This window comes from Physeter macrocephalus, chromosome 5 (assembly GCF_002837175.3).
Source record: "Physeter macrocephalus isolate SW-GA chromosome 5, ASM283717v5, whole genome shotgun sequence".
NCBI classification, from domain to species: Eukaryota; Metazoa; Chordata; class Mammalia; order Artiodactyla; family Physeteridae; genus Physeter; species Physeter macrocephalus.
The window spans coordinates 33,059,347-33,079,144 of record NC_041218.1 but is presented as its reverse complement, the minus strand read 5'-3'; the positions used below and the strand labels follow the sequence as shown (position 1 = coordinate 33,079,144).

General features: G+C 35.8%; 1 protein-coding gene across 1 annotated transcript in view; it reads left to right on the top strand.

The window, feature by feature from the left end:
* CFTR (CF transmembrane conductance regulator) overlaps positions 1-19,798 on the top strand; it is a 167,546-nt gene that overhangs the window by 31,956 nt on the left and 115,792 nt on the right. The window contains exons 8-10 of the mRNA XM_055084662.1: positions 4,897-5,143; positions 7,091-7,183; positions 13,369-13,551. Of these exons, the coding sequence (XP_054940637.1) occupies positions 4,897-5,143; positions 7,091-7,183; positions 13,369-13,551 (523 nt within the window). The remainder of the gene's footprint in view (positions 1-4,896; positions 5,144-7,090; positions 7,184-13,368; positions 13,552-19,798) is intronic.

Here is a 19,798-nt window from a genome sequence, read left to right as displayed (position 1 = left end):
CCATCTGTTGGTATCATCTTTAATTTCTTTCATCAGTGTCTTACAGTTTTCTGCATACAGGTCTTTTGTCTCCCTAGGTAGGTTTATTCCTAGGTATTTTATTCTTTTTGTTGCAGTGGTAAATGGGAGTGTTTCCTTAATTTCTCTTTCAGGTTTTTCATCATTAGCAAGAGATTTCTGTGCATTAATTTTGTATCCTGTATCTTTACCAAATTCATTGATTAGCTCTAGTAGTTTTCTGGTGGCATCTTTAGGATTCTCTATGTATAGTATCATGTCATCTGCAAAGAGTGACAGTTTTACTTCTTTTTTCCAATTTGTGTTCCTTTTATTTCTTTTTCCTCTCTGATTTCTGTGGCTAGGACTAACAAAACTATGTTGAATAATAGTGGTGAGAGTGAACAACCTTGTCTTGTTCCTGATCGTAGGGGAAATGCTTTCAGTTTTTCACCATCGAGAATGATGTTTGCTGTGGGTTTGTCATATATGGCCTTTAATTTGTTGAGGTAGGTTCCCTCTATGCCCACTTCCTGGAGAATTTTTATCATAAATGTGTGTTGAATTTTGTCAGAAGCTTTTTCTGCATCTATTGCGATGATCATATGGTTTTTATTCTTCAATTTGTTAATATGGTGTACCACATTGTTTGATTTGCGTATATTGAAGAAACCTTGCATCCCTGGGATAAATCCTGATTGAACATAGTGTATGATCCTTTTAATGTGTTGTTGGATTCTGTTTGCTAGTATTTTGTTGAGGATTTTTGCATCTATATTCATCAGTGATATTGGTCTGTAATTATTTCTAATTTTATTGATTTGAGTCTTCTCCCTCTTTTTCTTGATGAGTCTGACTAATGGTTTATCAATTTTGTTTATCTTCTCAAAGAACCAGCTTATAGTTTTTTTGTACTTTGCTATTGTTTTCTTTGTTTCTATTTCATTTATTTCTGCTCTGATCTTTAAATTTCCTTCCTTCTGCTAACGTTGGGTTTTGTTTGTTCTTCTTTCTGTAGTATATGGTGTAAGGTTAGATTTTTCTTGTTTGTTGAGGTAGGCTTGTATAGCTATTAACTTCCATCTTAGAACTGCTTTTGCTGCATTTAAAGCTTCTGTTTCCTTATTTATTTTCATTTTGCATGATCTGTCCTTTGGTGTAAATGAGGTATTAAAGTCCCCCACTATTACTGTGTTACTGTTGACTTCCTCTTTTATAGCTGTTAGTAGTTGCCTTATGTATTGAGGTGCTGCTATGTTGGGTACATGTATATTTACAATTGTTATATCTTCTTTTTGGCTTGATCCCTTGATCATTATGTAGTGTCCTTCCTTGTCTCTTGTAACTCTTTATTTTAAAGTCTATTTTATCTGATATGAGGATTGCTACTGCAGCTTTCTTTTGATTTCCATTTGCATGGAATATCTTTTTCCATCCCCTCACTTTCAGTCTTGATATGTATGTTCCTATTACCATTTTCTTAATTGTTATGGGTTTCTTTTTGTAGGTCCTTTTCTTCTCTTGTGTTTCCCTCTTAGAGAAGTTCCTTTAGCATTTGTTGTAGAGCTGGTTTGGTGGTGCTGAATTTTCTTAACTTTTGCTTGTCTGTTAAGCTTTTGAATTCTCCCTCGAATCTGAATGAGATCCTTGCTGGGTAGAGTAATCTTCATTGTAGATTCTTCACTTTCATCACTTAGAGTATATCATGCCAGTCCCTTCTGTCCTGTAGAGTTTCTGCTGAGAAATCAGCTGTTAACCTTATGGGAATTCCCTTGTATGTTATTTGTCGTTTTTTCCTTGCTGCTTTCAATAATTTTTCCTTGCCTTTAATTTTTGCCAATTTGATTACTATGTGTCTTGGCGTGTTTCTCCTTGGGTTTATCCTGTATGGGACTCACTGTGCTTCCTGGACTTGGGTGGCTATTTCCTTTCCCATGTTATGCAAGTTTTTGACTGTAATCTCTTCAAATATTTTCTCTGGTCCTTTCTCTCTCTCTTCTCCTTCTGAGACTCCTGTAATGCGAATGTGTTGCATTTAATGTTGTCCCAGAAGTCTCTTAGGCTGTCTTTATTTATTTTCATTCTTTTTTCTTTATTCTGTTCCGCAGCAATGAATTCCACCACTCTGTCTTCCAGGTCACTTATCCGTTCTTCTGCCTCAGTTATTCTGCTATTGATTCCTTCTAGTGTAGTTTTCATTTCAGTTATTGTATTGCTCATCTCTGTTTGTTTGTCCTTTAATTCTTCTACGTGTTTGTTAAACATTCTTGCATCTTCTCAATCTTTGCCTCCATTGTTTTTCCGAGGTCCTGGGTCATCTTCACTATCATTATTCTGAATTCTTTTTCTGGAAAGTTGCCTATCTCCACTTCATTTAGTTGTTTTTCTGGGGTTTTATCTTGTTCCTTCATCTAGTACATAGCCCTCTGCCTTTTCATCTTCTGTATCTTTCTATGAATGTGGTTTTTGTTCCACAGGCTGCAGGATTGTAGTTCTTCTTGCTTCTGCTGTCTGCCCTGTCAGTAAAAGTTTTAAATATCACAATATTGATTTGATTGTTGGCAGCAGATTTCTTGCTGAGCTGCAGTTTCTGCTAGTGTTGGAGGGTCTCCTGCAGAGGTGGGGGCTGGCTGTGTCTCACCGTGAGGACAAGGACACTGGCAGCAGAAGGTCTGGGAAGTACTCCTTCTCTTATAGATGTTTCTGAGTCCATTATTCTTATAGTAGCACTTCTTTCATTTTCCTCAACTGTTTATAATACACAACAATTTTGACAAATTTATTAACATTTTTGTCAACAGTATTTTCTAGCATTAAAAACATATAAGCCAGGCTTCCCTGGTGGTGCACTGGGTGAGAGTCCACCTGCCAGTGCAGTGAATGCGGGTTCGTGCCCTGGTCCGGGAGGATACCACATGCCGTGGAGCGGCTGGGCCCGTGAGCCATGGTTGCTGAGCCTGCGCGTCCGGAGCCTGTGCTCCGCAATGGCAGAGGCCACAACAGTGAGAGGCCCACATACTGCAAAAAAAAACAAAAACAAAAACAAAAAAAAACATATAAGCCTAGCCAATAGTATTCTTCTTTCTGTTGAATATTAGAGACACACATGTAGATTCTAAGTGCAAGGCCCTGTACTGTGCTCTAATTTATCTTGGCAGCAACTCCACAAGGGAGATATTATGTTTCTCTGCTGTAGATGTGGATTCTGTAGGATCAGAGGGAAGAGATACTTGCTTAAGACGGCATAGCTGTAACCAGGAGAGCTGAGAGTCACACCCCAGTGAGATTCCCAAATCATAATCTGCCTTCAATACCAAATAATTAAAATAGGTAGGCTAGACCGCATTAGACCTGGAGTCACAGTGTAGATTGGGAACACTGAACTTCGTTTTCCTCATCAGAGTGCTCAGGATTATATTTTTTTCAGACTTAAAAAAAAGATTTCCTCTGAATTCTACAACTTGAGACTGAGAACTTTTCTGAGTTGTACAAGCATGTGGAACTAAATGCCGGGCACAGCTATTGCTTCTTCCCACCAGCACTCTCTACTTGTCTGTTTTATCTCTGCTCTTTCCCTTGCAAGAGCTGAATAGGAGGATCACAAGTGACTGTAGTTTTGATGGTCCTGGAAGAGTAGGATGGAGGTTGAAGGCAGCATTGTCTTCTCTTCTCGCCAGCCTCTGCACTCCCTGTTTTCTGCTTATTGGTGCATTTAAACCTCTTCTGTGTGTGTTAAAAAAAATAGTTCACATTTGTAGTTCAGACTAAAGGATCAGAAGTATGATTACAAATAATTACACTGAAAGGAGAGAGACAGGGAGGATGCAGCATCTACTCACTTATAATTTTTCAAGAATTACCTGTAGCAGAATCACTTGGGTTCTTTTTAAAAAATTATTTATTTATTTATTTATTTTTTGGCTGTGTTGGACCTTTGTTGCTGAGCGCGGGCTTTTCTCTGGATGTGGCGAGCAGGGGCTATTCTCTTGCAGTGTGCAGGCTTCTCGTTGCGGTGGCTTCTTTTGTTGAGTATGGGCTCTAGGCACATGGGTTTCAGTAGTTGTGGCACACGGGCTCAATAGTTGTGGCTTGCGGGCTCTAGAGTGCAGGCTCAGTAGTTGTGGTGCACAGGCTTAGTTGCTCCACGGCATGTGGGATCTTCCCAGACCAGGGCTCGAACCCGTGTCCCCTGCATTGGCAGGTGGACTCTTAACTACTGTGCCATTAGGGAAGCCCCATTTGGGTTCCTTTTTAAAATGCAGATTCTGGAGGCCTACTGCAGACTCAGTCAGTATCTCTGAGTGGTGGGCCTGAAACTGCATTTTAACAGGTTTCTCAGGTGATTTTTACTCATGCTAAGGCTTGAGAACCACTCCTCTATGGCTTATATGTTATTTTCAAGGTTCCCCAAAGCCAACCTAGAACTCTTAAAATGTTAACAATCCATTAGGGAATCCCAGAATTGTCTTTTTCCTTTATAAGTCTTTCAACATTATTCTCATGTCCACACTTAATTACTTAAAACACCAACCAACCAACAAACAAAAAATTATCAGTGTCATTAATCTTAAAAATTAATAAAGAAGTAATAAAGATATAAAAATTATATAATAATTATAGTAATAATTATTAAGATTATTGTAATTTAAAAATAATATTTACAGGTATTATATGCAAGACACTGTTACATTCATTATGATCCATCTCCCTTTCAGATAAGGTAACTGAGGCCCAGAGACGTTAAGTAACTTGCACAAGGTCACACAGCTCATGCAGGGTAGAATGAGGATCAGAACACAGAGAGAAAGATTTGAGAGTCTATGTTCAGATTTTTAATTCCAAGATGCCTGATATTTGAAAAGTAAATAAGCATCCCCAATCTTATTTATTTTTTTATAGAACAGAACTGAAACTGACGCGGAAGGCAGCCTATGTGAGATACCTCAATAGCTCAGCCTTCTTCTTCTCAGGGTTCTTTGTAGTGTTTTTATCTGTGCTTCCTTATGCACTGCTTAAAGGAATCGGCCTTCGAAAAATATTCACAACCATCTCATTCTGCATCGTTCTGCGCATGACAGTCACTCGGCAGTTCCCCTGGTCTGTACAAATGTGGTATGATTCTCTTGGAGCAATAAACAAAATACAGGTAATGTACCAAAATGGGGCATCATACACAATGAATTTAGAACAGTTTAGAACTTTTCTCATGAGCAAACTCTCCGAAGAGGTATTCTTGGCCTTGGGCCTGTTTGATGCACGGTATTTCCTCTCTTGATGTCTGTATGTGGTCTAATGAGCCCTTGTAATGAAAGCCTAGTGAAATAAAATGAATGCCTGTGAAATTCTCTTAAGTCAGAGAAATTGAAGAAAATATTGTTTCTGTATTCTGGAGATTTTTATTCAAGTAATCAATCAGTAGAGCAGTTCTAATGAACTTGGCAAATGTGCAAAATGATGGTGGCAGATTCATCTGGAAGTTATAAGATTTTCCAGCTAACACTAGGAATGTTCACCTTAAACTTTTCCAAGTGTTTTTCTGGACTGTATGATGGATGACAGTGGCATTTTATGACACATTAATTACCTTAAAATCTCAGCAAGGTGATGTAGCTGGTAATTTTGAAGAGAGGTTCTAAAGTCCTCAGGTAATGAGACTCAATTAATGCAAAGCTAACAGAATCAGCACCATAACCTTGGGTGTGGTTATAACTTTTATAATTAATATACAGTTCAAAATGTTTTATTATACTTGTTTGATATCCATTTAAATAGTTAACCCAGAAAATAAAGCATTGTGACATAAATTTAAAAAATAAGGGTGAAGGGTGAGCCACTTTTAGGTAGTTCTGCCATTATTTAGCCTAGGCCAGAGTTTGCAAATGGTGGCCCATGGACTTAATTTTGGCCCTTGACCTGTTTTATTTGACCTTAACATTAAAAAACAAAACAAAACAAAAAAAACCTAAAACAACGCATTTGAATTAGTTGGCAGGATTTAAAAATTGTGTGCTGTCACATATACAACAAATCATGTCTTCAGCCTCTTTTGAAAATTTGAAGTATACAGTAAACTGGGTCCTCTTCCCTCACAAGCTGTGGCAACTCCCCCCTCAGAGAGGGTCTGCCCTCTCCAGTTCATCACAGTCTCTACTTAGCCACCTTCCTTAGTTTTATCATCTTGAAAATATGTGAGTTTGAGATCTGCAATTTAGACAAATTGGTGAATGTAGCTCAGAACCATGGCAGCTCTTGGACTAGTTTTATTTCTTCCGTTAGTCCATCACAGCCATGTGGGAGGTGGTGGGGAGACAGAGAAAGAGAGAGAGAGAGAGAAACAGACATAGATACCCAAAGAGAATGCATCAGAGAAACATATTCACTAAACAGGAATACAGACAGAGAAACAGATCTTAAAAACAAAACTGGGAGAAAAAGAGGGAAACCAAAATAGAGATAATGGGTGAATTGAAGAGGCGAGAAGGGAAAAAGTGAGCAAAGATCAGACTTTTAAAACTACCTCCTATGAAGAAGACTTCCGGATGCATCAACTTAATTCTTCCTGATGCCCCCACCATCTCTAGGAGCACTGTGATTCTGAGTCGCTAACAGAGCCCTTCTTTTAGAATCAAGGTTTGATGCCCTAAAATCAGTTATATCAGATCTTCACACCTTTACTTAACCCAGAGAAGTGATGCTAATGATGCCTCTAATAAAGAGGGTGCTATAAAGGTGAAGATAATAGTTTTCTCTCTCTTAATGTTGAATTGAGGCAATTGGTGGGTAATTCAGGTGTGCTTTATAAATTCATCACTAAGGTTAACATATTAATAGTACAAGGATGAATCAGTGGTATGTTAAAAATCTAATGTATAAAAACAGTTTTATAAAATATGACATTTCAAAATGATTAATTCTTGTACTTGGCAAATTAACTTTAGAACACTTATAAAATTATTTTATTAAGAAACAATTTCTAATATAATTCATAAAATCCAAGTACAGAATGCATCACTATTAGAGTGTAAAATAGATGTAATAATGTATTAATGGTATCCTGGTTCTGCAATACGTTTTTGCTCTCTTTTGCAAACAGGATTTCTTACAAAAGCAAGAATATAAGACACTGGAATATAACTTAACAACTACAGAAGTAATGATGGAGAATGTAACAGCCTTCTGGGAGGAGGTCAGATGTTTTTTGTTTTTGTTTGTTCTAAATATTTAAGCTTTGCTTGTTTGTGGTTCTGGTTTTCATCCGAATGGGCAATAAAGTTAGAATGATGATAGAACTTATTTTATAGATTAAGAGGTAGAGGCCCAGGAATATTAAATACGATAGACAAGCCTCGTCATTTTTTTCTAAGTCATGTAATTCGTTTCACATAACAAATTAGGAAGTAATACAAAGCTCATAGGTTTTGGAGCCAGATAGAGCTGGGTTTGAATCCTGGTTCTGCCATTTACTATCTGTGTAATCTAGACCAAGTTACTGAACTTTGTGGAGCCTCTCGTTCTTCATCTATAAAATGGGAATATTAATATATACCTTGCAAGTTTGTTGTGAGGATTGACTGAGATAACTTATGGAAAGTATTCAGCATAGTACCATGCACATAATAGTTCCTCAGTAAATGCTACCCTCTCTGATCTCAAGTTCCAATCCAATGCAATTTATATACACCAGTCACCATAAAGATGTATGAGAAATAGACCAATGTATTGTTTTCTACTATTTTTACTCATTTTAATTCACTACTAAAAATTCTCTCATATTTCTCATGGTCAGAAAAAATATTATCAATGATTTTTCAGCTTCTAAAGAAGTAATATTTGATTATTGAGAATACCTGTTGGGTTCCTCTTTCCTTATCACTTTTTTATGTTGAGTAAACATAGGAGTTATTAAACCAATGTCCCATTTCTACATATTTCACAATATCTTAAATTGGTTTTATTTATATAAGTAACTTGACTTCAAGGGCTTTACTATACTTCATTTTTTTAGATATAGGTAAGAGAATAATTCTTTATCTGCCCAGAAAAATTGTGGAGAGGTGTGTGGATCAGATTGATTTTACTTCTTTGATTTTAGGAATTTCAAATGCTCTTCTAGGCATGAAGAAAAATAAGAAATTTGACAGTACTTACAGACAATTGTTTTTCTAATCTCCATTTCACTCTGCTTTCATCTAATAAAACAGGTAGCATGCTTGAGCCCTTACAATCTGCCAGGTACTAGATAAGCACTTTATATGTTTTGTCTTATTTCTCATAACATTCCTATGATGAAATCTTAATGTTTCCATTTTGCTGATAAGGGAATGGAGGCTTAGGAAGGTTACAGAACCTGGCTCAGCTCATAGAACAGGCAAGGGCTGAAGTCAGGTTTTGGACCCAAATGTCACAGTCTACAACTCTTTCAGTGAACCTTCCGTCTGGCTGTATCCTCATCCTCCAGACTCTGTCAGCTATCAAATTCTGGACACTCCTTGATGATATTCACCCAGGATAGTGGTGCTTGTTAAATCTCTGCCATCATGTCTGAGACTTCAGCACCCACATGAGAAATCCTTCCAGTACTGTCCTCAGAACTTACATTTTACAGTTAGTTCAGAAGCTTCCTTTCACGGTCACATGCTGAGCTTGGTGAGCACCTAGACTTACTCCACTTTGGAAATGTCGCACTCTGGAATCTCTTTCTTAGTTCAGAATTAACTAACCTTAGCTCTCTCAGTCTCTTCATCCCACCTTTACTGCCTTCCAATTTCATGAAGATTTCTAGGCTCCTTAGTTCTCCCTTTTGGACGACTCCTGGTTTAACCTCCACCAATGACAACACCAGTCACTTCAGTTCTTCTCCCAGCAGCACCCTCAATTCCCTTTTCCTTTCACTGAATCTTTTGCTACAAAACATTCACTTGATATCTTTGACGAAGGAGGTGCTATCTGGGAAAATCATATACTCTAGTCAGTTATAAGTTTTATACAGTTATTGTTTCAACTTCAAATGGGCCTATAAACTTTCTTGGGATATCTTTTCATTTGTATTTAGTTAATTTTTTTTTTTTTTTACCGTTTCTCTAAAAGCTTTTCCAGATTTTTACCACTTTCCTGAAACTCCCAATCTCTCCCAGGTTCTGCTCACCCTCAGCAGATGGCCTTGACTTCTGTAAGATATAGAGAAAATATATAGATGCTATAAAATATGCAGCATCATGTATGAGTGCTTATAACGTCTTTCTTCACTCTTGGGATTATTTTTTTCTTCTCTTTCTTGTCTAAGTGAAAGATGTATGCTTCCTCCTGCCTTTGACTAAACTGTTATCATCTTGCTTCGTCTTCTCAGGACATGGGGCCAGGAATTAGTCTCTCTCTACAAGTTTCAACATCTTTTTTTCAACTGACTCCTTTTCACATTTAAATATTTTCAAGTTAAAAAAATTTCTTCTCTGACTTTTGCCCACCCAGCCTCATCCTCCAAGCTTTATCATTCTGCTTCCTTTTGCCATCAAAGCTGTTCTTACTTCGTCATCTTTTATGACTTTTCCCTGCTGCAATCTGGATTGTACCCTTACCAATACACTAAAACTTTTCTTTTAAAAATACTTATTTAACTTAGCTTTAGTGAACCACTCCTTCCATGTCATCTTATATTCTGACCATGACTTCTAAGTCTTCCCTGCCTGCCTCGTCAATGGTGATGGGCCACTGCGCCTGCACCTAGGCTTCCTTCTGGCATTTCATGCTCTCTGGGTGACTCAGGCTCAACTGACATCAATGTGCTGATGACTCTCCAAGGCAAATCTCTAGCCCCAGTTTCTTTCCTGAACTTCCTACATTATTTCTAAATTCCCTGCAAGCTCCTCAAGCACCCACATTCATCACTCCCCAAGCTTCATAAACCTGCTCCTTCCAGTGTCTTCTCCACCCGTTTGATGGTGTCACCATTCACCCAGTTACTCAAGAGGCAAGTCCCTGATGAGTTTTATATGACTCCTCCCTTACACCACACAAATTGAGTAGGTACAATTTCTATTATGTATTAGGAAGCTGAGCTTTAGGGAGTTTAAGTAACTAGAACAAGGTTATACAACTGGTTAGGAGAGAGCCAAAAGGTCAGCCTAGGTTTCTCTGCCTCTAATTTTAAAAAGTGGACTAATGCTTTACTGTATACAAAATACTTTCATATATATTACCTCATTTAAAACCCTCAACAACTCAGGAGACCGAAGTTCAGAATGTCGTGATTTATTACCCAGCTAGTTGAGAAGATGAGACAGAGACTGAAGTAAAGACAAAGGGTATCATAATCCTTCCTCTGACAACCACAGGGGACTTGTAAACACGGAACATGTTCAACTTTACTAGGGATCAAATAAAAATAAGATCAATAGTGATATTCCATTTTCACCTATAAAACACAAAAAACAGAACAAAACGAAACAAAATAAATCCCAAACCAGAAAGCAACAGTGTTGATAATGGTTCCTCAAATCTAGCACTCTCATACCTTAATGGAGGAAAATTTGGAACTACTTTTCAAAAGACTTAGAATTTTTGCTATACCTTTTGCCCTGGAAATCCCATGTGTGGGAATTGATACTTAAAAAAAATTTTGCTCCAAGATTTATAGCAAAGTACATGCATCACAGAATTATTAGGTTAAAAAGAAAAACATATAATGTCAAAAATAGAGAACTATTTATAGTTTATCCATACTCTTGGATACTATCCTGCAACTTAAAATTATATTTAAAAGAATGTTTAATGGTATGTGAAAATATTTATGATTTATTATAAGTCAGAAAAAGCAGGTCACAAACCTTATGTATAATTTTTCCTTAGTGTTGTAAAATATCATATATATGATTATATATATATATATGTGAAGGAGTGGAGGGGTATCATTAAAATGTTAAACATGGTTTGTTTTCAGTGGTAGGATTACAGGTGATTATTTTTTTCTTCTTGCTGCTTTCCTCTGTTTACCAAATTTCCTGAAATAAATGTTTTACTTCTGTACTCAGAAATTAAAGTTATTAGTAAAAACAACCTTCCATTGGTCCAAGCGCTTATTGGATAAAAGTCCTATTTCTAAGCATGGCACATGAGCCCCTTAATAGCCTGCACTGCCCACCTTACCAAGGATACCCTTTGTCATCTTACCATATACATCTCACCTAGCCACTCACCATTCCTGAGATGTATTTTGTTCTTTTAAGCCTAAAATGTTGTGCATGCAGATCCTTCTTCCTGGAACACCTAGACTATTTCTTGTTCTTGTGAAATAACCACTTACATCCTTCATAGCCTAGTATTGTGTCATTTACTTGGTCAAATTCCAGACTGAGTCAGTTGCTTTCTCTAATGTGCTCCTATAGGACTTGGTGTGAATTTTCAGTTGTAGCACTAAACACATTGCAGTATTAATATCTATCCATATGTTATTCTCCTATGTGGGATTTTTGAAGTGGTCTTTTTAAAAAAATATTTATTTGTTTATTTGGTTGTGCCGGGTCTTAGTTGCGGCACGTGGGATCTTCGGGGATCTTTAGTTGCGGCATGCGGACTCCTAGTTGCGGCAAGCGGGATCTAATTCCCTGACCAGGGATCGAACCCAGACCCCCTGCATTGGGAGCATGGAGTGTTAACCGCTGGACCACGGGGGAAGTCCCTGAAGTGGTCTTTAATACAGAGGTGATGCTCAATAAATGTCTATGAGATAAATAAATGAATAAAGGAATAACAGATGCCTTTGTCTCATTTAAAGACTTTTCATTGCCTACTTCTTAAAAGCTTTGCTTTTAGTTATCTGTTGGCTGAAAGGGATGTTAGCCATCCGTATCCTAAGAATTCAAGCAGTGGTCTTCAAGCTTAATTGCTTATGTATGCCCTAAAATAATTCTGAAAAACTATGTATATCTGATACATTTTAAGTTGACTTTTCAACTTAAAAACTAATTTTTCAACATAGGCTTAAGTGGTGGCAAAGAATGTAATTCTTGTCTATTGTATATTGTCTTCAGATGTTAAATAATTTTTTTCAAAACTTGGGCGCTGCAGTTTCAGTGCAATTTCATGGGAAATAAATGAATTTATGAGGTCAGGTCTCATTGTCAAGCCAATCAGCTAAATGTGACTTGCTTTATGTAAGGAAAGTGTGACTTTACTTTAAAATGCAGATAATAATTTGTATTAATTTATTAACTCATTAAAGTTAAATAATTAATTAAATAATAAGTTAATTAAAATATCTTATTTCTCAATTCATTTCTGAAATCTGATTCTGAGATGATAAGACACATAGATCGCCATCAGTTTGAAACTTGGGTGAAATAAGATGTTACCTCCTTCAGTATTTCTGGCTTTGCTTTTATGGGATCACCTTTCAGGAGAAAATCTTTCTCTTACAGTCCCCTTGTTTGTATTATTGAGCTTTTTACACTCCAGAAAGCACAACGTAGCTAAACTAGGGCTGGTGAGAAGGCTGCCTCTTCTGTGTAAAGTGATGGAAGGACAATAGTGAGCAAGAAGTGGGAAAGAGAAATGACAAACAGCAGGCAAATTCTCAGGCAGATTAACTTTAGGAAGGAGTACTTTTGCACGTTGAGGATGTGGGAATACATTCCATTAAAACTGTGTGCACTACCTTCCTCCTGATAATCTGTAGTGCTGTTTACTTTGGTTTGAAGAGTACTACCCTAAAGCTTCCCATGGGGCAGTACAGAAGCAGGGCATTTTCAAAAGAGAATTCCTTCTCCCAGCTACTCTTACAAAAATGGAATTCATTCAAATCATATGGCAGTATCATCACATTTATACTTAATAATAGCTAATTAAAGAAATGCTTTGAGCTTCTCAGAGGAAGGTACTACCAGCATGATTGAGCAGAAGATTTGGGTTGTAATTCTACTCAGGCCTACTACTTATGTGACTTTAGTTGCTTAACCTCTTTGAGTCACAGCCTACCGCTTTGAAAGAGGATTATAAAATCTACCTCATATATTGTTATTCTGCTGAAGATTAAATAATTATGTTTATGTACCCAGCCTATAGGAGAGGATATATATTTATGTGTGTGTATATATTTACATACACACACATATATATACACGCACACGTATATATAGATAGAAACCTTTATATATGTAGATAGATATCTTTAATTAAATTTGGTGGTGAACAACAATCTGAGAAATTGAAATTATTATAATTTTCAGATGTTTTGGATCATGTGCTGTAGAAATCATGTGCTATCAATTGTGTGCTGTAAAGTATGGGTCATGTGCCATGTGCTTTTCAAACTAATCATACATAATGCAAATAGCTATTGAAAATATCTGAAAAACATGTTTGTTTTTATTTTTACAGGGATTTGGGAAATTATTTGAGAAAGCAAAACAAAATAGTAACAATAGAAAAATTTCCAATGGTGATAACAGCCTCTTCTTCAGTAACTTCTCACTTCTCGGTGCTCCTGTCCTGAAAGATATCAGTTTCAAGATAGAAAGAGGACAGTTGTTGGCCGTCTCTGGATCTACTGGAGCAGGCAAGGTAGTCTCATTTATACCTCATTATGAAGATCTTAACTTGACATGATTTTCTCCTTTCTTTTTCTAGTTTGTCTGTAATGTAATAAGGTGTTTTGGAGAAATTCTTACATTGGAATTAGGAGAATACTTGGATATAGAGTTCCTTATAATATAAATTATTCCACTGATAGCGTCCTCTAGCCTTTTATTTCTTCCTATTGTTTTCAGTGACTTTTTCTTTTATATCTTTATATTTTGGACACCACTCAGCACAGTGTCATGCACATACAGGATGAGCATTCAATAATTTTATTGAACAAATGAAGCATCCATTTTTACCAGTCTGTGGCACAGACATTTTCTCAGAGCTGGTCCAGGAAAATCATGGCTTAGATTTTACTTCAGTAACTGCATGTAAAAGGTCCCCATTTTGTTCACATTAGAATTTTGGAGAATGGACTCAGACTTGCTTATGATTTATTATAAGGAAAAATTATTGAGTTGGGACAGTTTTTTGAAGGCAATACATAGGAATGTTAATTTATTCAGTGCTGGTCAGCCTCAACACCTGCCCCCACCCCAGCTAATTATAAACCATGGATATTTGGAGATATAGCTGACAAAAATTAATAGGTTAGAAAGCTAAAGGGTCAAACTTTATTGTCAGAAGAAGACTTTATAGTGATCTTCAAAGATCTGAGTTATTGTTCAGATAATTATAAACACTTGTCTTTATCTAGGAAATAAATTTAAAGGGCATGAAGGAAGAAAATCAGGGATAAGAAAGGGCCTCCTGGCTTTGGAATGGGCTGCTAAGGATAATAGGTATTTGCTTTGAAAGTATATTAAAAATAGGTTCTTCATCCCATTTGACTATAATTTTAGCTTTGATGAAAGAAAAGGAAGGAAGGAAGAAAGGGAGGGAGGGAAGGAGGGAGGGAGGGAGGAAGGGAGGGAGGAAGGAAGGAGCAGTGCTGCTATAAGATAAAAATGTAGATAAAAATGGAAATACTCCTGAAAGACATTTATTAATGTCTAATATAGGAAGAACCATATTTTGAAGAATTTAGTCTGGGATGTGGGAAGCAAAATGCCACAGAAAATTTCTAGTCATTGAATTTGGTGTTAGTGCTAGTGATATACAGTTTGCTTATTTCTCTCTCCAGGTACGTTTTCCCGCATGAGAAACAGGCCTTTCAATAAAGTAGCTGTAGTTGTGCATTTTCTTCTTAGAAAAATGTATTTCTTCTTCAAGTGCTACTTTTTCCTTCTATTTCTTGTATAATATTACTAGCAATTATCACTATTAAAAGAAAATGATACCATAGGAGGAGTTGCTAATAAACAAGTCACAGATGATCTAAACAAGAATGATTGCTTGTGAGCAGACAGTAATAGTATTTCACAGAATTTTTTAAATTAATTTTGTTTAGGTGTTTATAATTACTTCTTTAAAGGTGTAAACAAATAGCTTTGGGATTACAGATTACAAGACTTAACCAGCAATTAAATTTCAGGCAACTCTATTAGAACTGATGAGCAGATAATTGCTGGCTGGAGTTACAGTTGCATCTTCTGGGAAGTAGATATGAAGATGGAGTCAGATGGAGGCAGTGGCCCCTTAGGAATAATTACTCCCCTCTGAGAAACAACTTGGCAACTAAGTCTAGGAGGATGTCCTTTCATAGTATGGGAATGGAGCATTTTATAATCTTATTAGATAAAAGATCTAGCTAAAATATAAGATAGAATAATTGAAAATATTCACATTTCAAGATAAATCCTGCACCACTCAATTTGGTAATTTGTATATCCAAAGCCTTAAAAATAACCAAATAACTTGTCGATTTGTATGACTTATCCTAGTATGTTTGCAGAGATTTTATATATTCATCACAACCTTGTTTCAGTAGCCCAAAATTGGGGGAAGCCCTAAATATCTAACAATAGGGTATTGATTAGATAAATTTTGGTGTGGTTATATAATGGCATGTTATTCAGTCAGGCTAAGGGATGTTAAAAAATGACTCTGAAGATACTCTTAATTGAAGAAAGACAACAGGTTATAAAATAATATGTACATTATGATCTGCATATATAAAAGCGTATATATGTGTATACTTGTGTCCAGAAGGACATTATGGATCAAGTAGCTATCTCTGAGATTTTGGTTGTATTTTATATCTCTGGAAATCCGGAGATATAAAATACAATAAGGTCAGGTATAAGGATTAGATAAGGAAATGTATAGAAAGCCCTTGATGCAGTACTTGGAACAAAGTACATGCTTAATAAATGGTAGTTGTTTATACTATTGTTAAAACTTTGTAGAAAAGCAAGAAAATACAGATAGAACAAATAATATCGGGAAAAAATGCACATTATTTCTAATTTCACCTCTTAGGGATAATCAGGTAAATATTTTGAAATATTTTTCTTCTAGACATTTTCCTATATATATGTGTTTATAAAAACCAAAATAGGATTATTCTCTAATACTGTATTGTAACCAATTTCACTCAGATAGAAATCAAACACATCACAAAGATTTATCTGCAGAGCACAGTCATTCGCAGTGGCTGCATAGCATTACATGTTTTTGTTGAATATTCAGATTATTGCCAAGTTATTTTTGTATAATTGATGTTGTGATGGCATTCTCTATTATTTGTAAATCGAATGATCTGTATCTTTGTGCATTTCATAATTTTCTAATGATCAGTTTCTAAGACTAGGATTGCGGAGTCAAAGAGTTTACAGATTTTAAAACCTAATTTTTATTGGATTGTTTAATTTTTGAATAAAACACATGCCTTAGTCTCTTAAAAAAACCCAGTAAGGTCAGGTTTAATTTTATCACTCTCCCTTGTTATTAATGTCTAGACTGTAGGGGAACCATGTCTTCTTTGTTTTTATATTCCAAGGACTATCATAGTACCTAGCATGTAATAGGTGCTTGATATAAATTTATTTAATTGAATGTCTTTGGGAAAATGAATTTGGGGGGGGGTTCTAATCTACATTCAATATCTTTCATTTATGAAACTTCCTTGAATTATTTTAATTAAGCATATTGGTGTAAGAGTCTACACTCCTGGGTATCCCCAACTAAAGGCTGGCTTATGGCATCGCCCCCAGGATGTGGATATTTTTAGTTCTTCTGTTGTCTACACAACTGAAGCAGGTCTGTGGCCTTGCTGACAACCCCTGACAGCACATAGTCTCTGTCTTCTGCTGGGGCTGGCCTTGCTCTGGAACTCTTAGCTTGCTCTGCTAATAACTGAGCATCAGATGTGTGGAATGGCTGTTGGCTTCTGTTTTTGCTTAGTTTTGAAATAAAATACAAAGTCTGCCAAGTTTTATCAATATTTGGTATTTTATATATATATTATATTCAATGATATTTAACTTCACATCTCTCAAAATACCAAAATATTGATAAATGTTTATATTGATAAATATTATATATTTATCTATATAAGTTTATATAGGTAAATATTGTTAAATATATATTTAACCTTTGTATTTAATATATACAAACCTATATTTAACCTGTATATTGTGTGCATATATATGTATACATATATATGTATATATACACATATAATATTATATGCCTACACATATATATATCTATATATTATATATATAGATATGTAATCCATATATAATCAGATCCATTCCATTGTTGGGATTTATAAAGCTGTCCTATATGAAAATAACACTTCTAGTTTTAATTTTTATATAGAAGAATTTTATGTAGAAATAAGGAACTTCAGATTTTTTTCCCTATACAATAAGAATTTTAAAATTTACTGAACTAGATATCACAAAGATGTCTGTCTCTTGTTCCTCCTTTCTTCCTAATATATTTTAGGTGATAGTATTATTTATTAAAATTTAATTAAAAATTAAAAATTCTGGAAAATTAAAATGTATAAAAAGTTGAAAAATTTCCCTCTCACTTCTGTTTCTCCTCTGCTTTTTTTCCACTTTCCACCATTCTTTCTCCCAACCCAGGCAGCTACTCTTGTTAATTTTTTGAACGTATATATATTATATATATTGCTGCATAGTATTTTATTGTTTGGATAGAGGTCTGTAATGTAATGAGTCACCTATTGATTGACATTTGGGTTATTTCCAGTGCTTAGCTAACACAAAGAATGACGCTATGACTAATCTTGCATATATGCCATTTAGCACATCTACAAGTATTTCTGCAAGGTAGCTTCCTAGAAATGGTAAAGCATTTGTATACCTGTCAAACTTCCTGAAGGTTGCATCGATTTATTCACATTCCATAGAGTCCATATAAGATTGCAGATTTATTTCCCCACAGCGTCCCCAGCAGACGGCATCTAATTTTTGAATTATTTCCAGTCTCATTGGGTGAAGTCATATGTCAGTGTTTTTTTCAATTTGCACTTCTCTTATTATGAATAAAGTACAGTATCTTGTCATATGTTTAAAGGCCACTTCTATTTTAACTTTTGGTAAAATATCTGTTTGTATACTTTGCACAATTTTCTAATGGGATGTTGGTATTTTTCCTTTTGATTTTAAGATCACTTAAGAGGGACATTATTCCTTTGAGTGATATAACTTGCAAATATTTACCTCAGTTTGACATTTTTTCCTTTCGTTTTCTGTGCACAAGATTTTTTTTAACGTGATTTAATTTACCTTTTATTTTATGGCTTCTGGATTTTGAGTCATAGAAAGGCTTTCTTACTCCATTTTTTTTTCTTTTTTTTTTAAATTTAGGCATCCTTCAATGTTTTCTTCAAGTATTTTATGGTCTTATTTTTATACTTATTCTTTGGCTTGTTTGGAGTTCATCATGCATATGGTGTGATATATGGCTACAGTTTTTTTGTTTGAACTCCAGTTGGCTGTTCAGTTGTTCAGTACCATATACTGAATAGTCTATTTTTCTCCACTGATTTTGATGCCATCTTTATCAAACACTAGTTCTTTTATGCATTTGGATCTGTTTGTGTAGTTTTAATTCTCTTCCATTGGTTTCTATATTTATGTACCAGTAATTCACTGTTTAAGGTTATTGAGCCCTTCTAATTTAATATAATGTATCATATCATTAAATTATTGAGTAAAATACAATATCATTTAGCAATTATATTGAGTAGCTACTTTGTGCCAGGTACCATTCTAGGCCCTGAGGATATAGTAGTGAACAAAACCCACAACATACCCTCTTCCTCAACCCAAGAGGCTCACATTCTAGTGGGAGATATACATATATATGTGTGTGTGTGTGTGTGTGTGTGTGTGTGTGTGTGTGTGTGTGTGTATGTCATATGATAGTAAATGCTATGAAGATAAAACAGAAAGGAAGATTGGTGATAAGGGTGTGATTTTAAGCAGTGGAGATAGGGAAGCCCTCATTGAAAGGTAACATTTGAGCAAAAACTTGAAGGAGGTGAGAGATTAGGTCATGTGGCTCTCTGGGGAAGTCTTCCAGGTAGCGGGTGGAGCCAACCTGTGAAATGGGACTGTGTCTGTCTAGTTCACACAACAGCAAGGAAGTCGGTGGCGTTGGCACAGTGAGCCATGGAGAGTAGAGCTGTCAGAGAAGTAATGGGTGCCACACCATTACTTGGGACCTTGTAAAAAGGCTCTGAGGGACTTACAAAGGGCCTTGTGAGGAGTTAGGCTTTTGTTCTGAAGACATTAGAAACCTTTGGAGGGTTTTCAGTAGAAAAGTAACATGATCAGACTTACATTTTGACAGGGCCACTTTGAGAATAGATTATAGGAAGACAAGGGCAGAGCAAGGAGATAAGTTAGAAGGCTATTATATTTATTCTGGCAAGAGATGATATTAGCTTAATCCAGGTAGTAGTGGAAGAAGCCCCCAGATTCTGAACATGTTTCCAAGAAAGGTACAACGGCATTAGATAGATTGAACAAGGCATATGAGAAAATAAATGAGCTGTCAATAAATGTCAGCTGTTACTAATCTTTCCCTGACCTCTTCCAGACCCATCCCAACAATCTGAATTAGGTGCCCCATCTCTGTGAGCCTCTATTGTAGCACTTATCACACTCCATTGTAATTGTCTCTTTTATTCCTCTTTGTATCTTTTGTGCATAGCAGTATACCTAGAACAGGAAGTGCTTAAAATTTTTTGAATTGAATAAATTAATATAGAATCTTTAAAAATTAGAATAGATACTTCTGCTTAGGATGACAGTTGGAGGCACGTGCATACTGAGAGTGATTTGATCAAGTGATTTAATTTAAT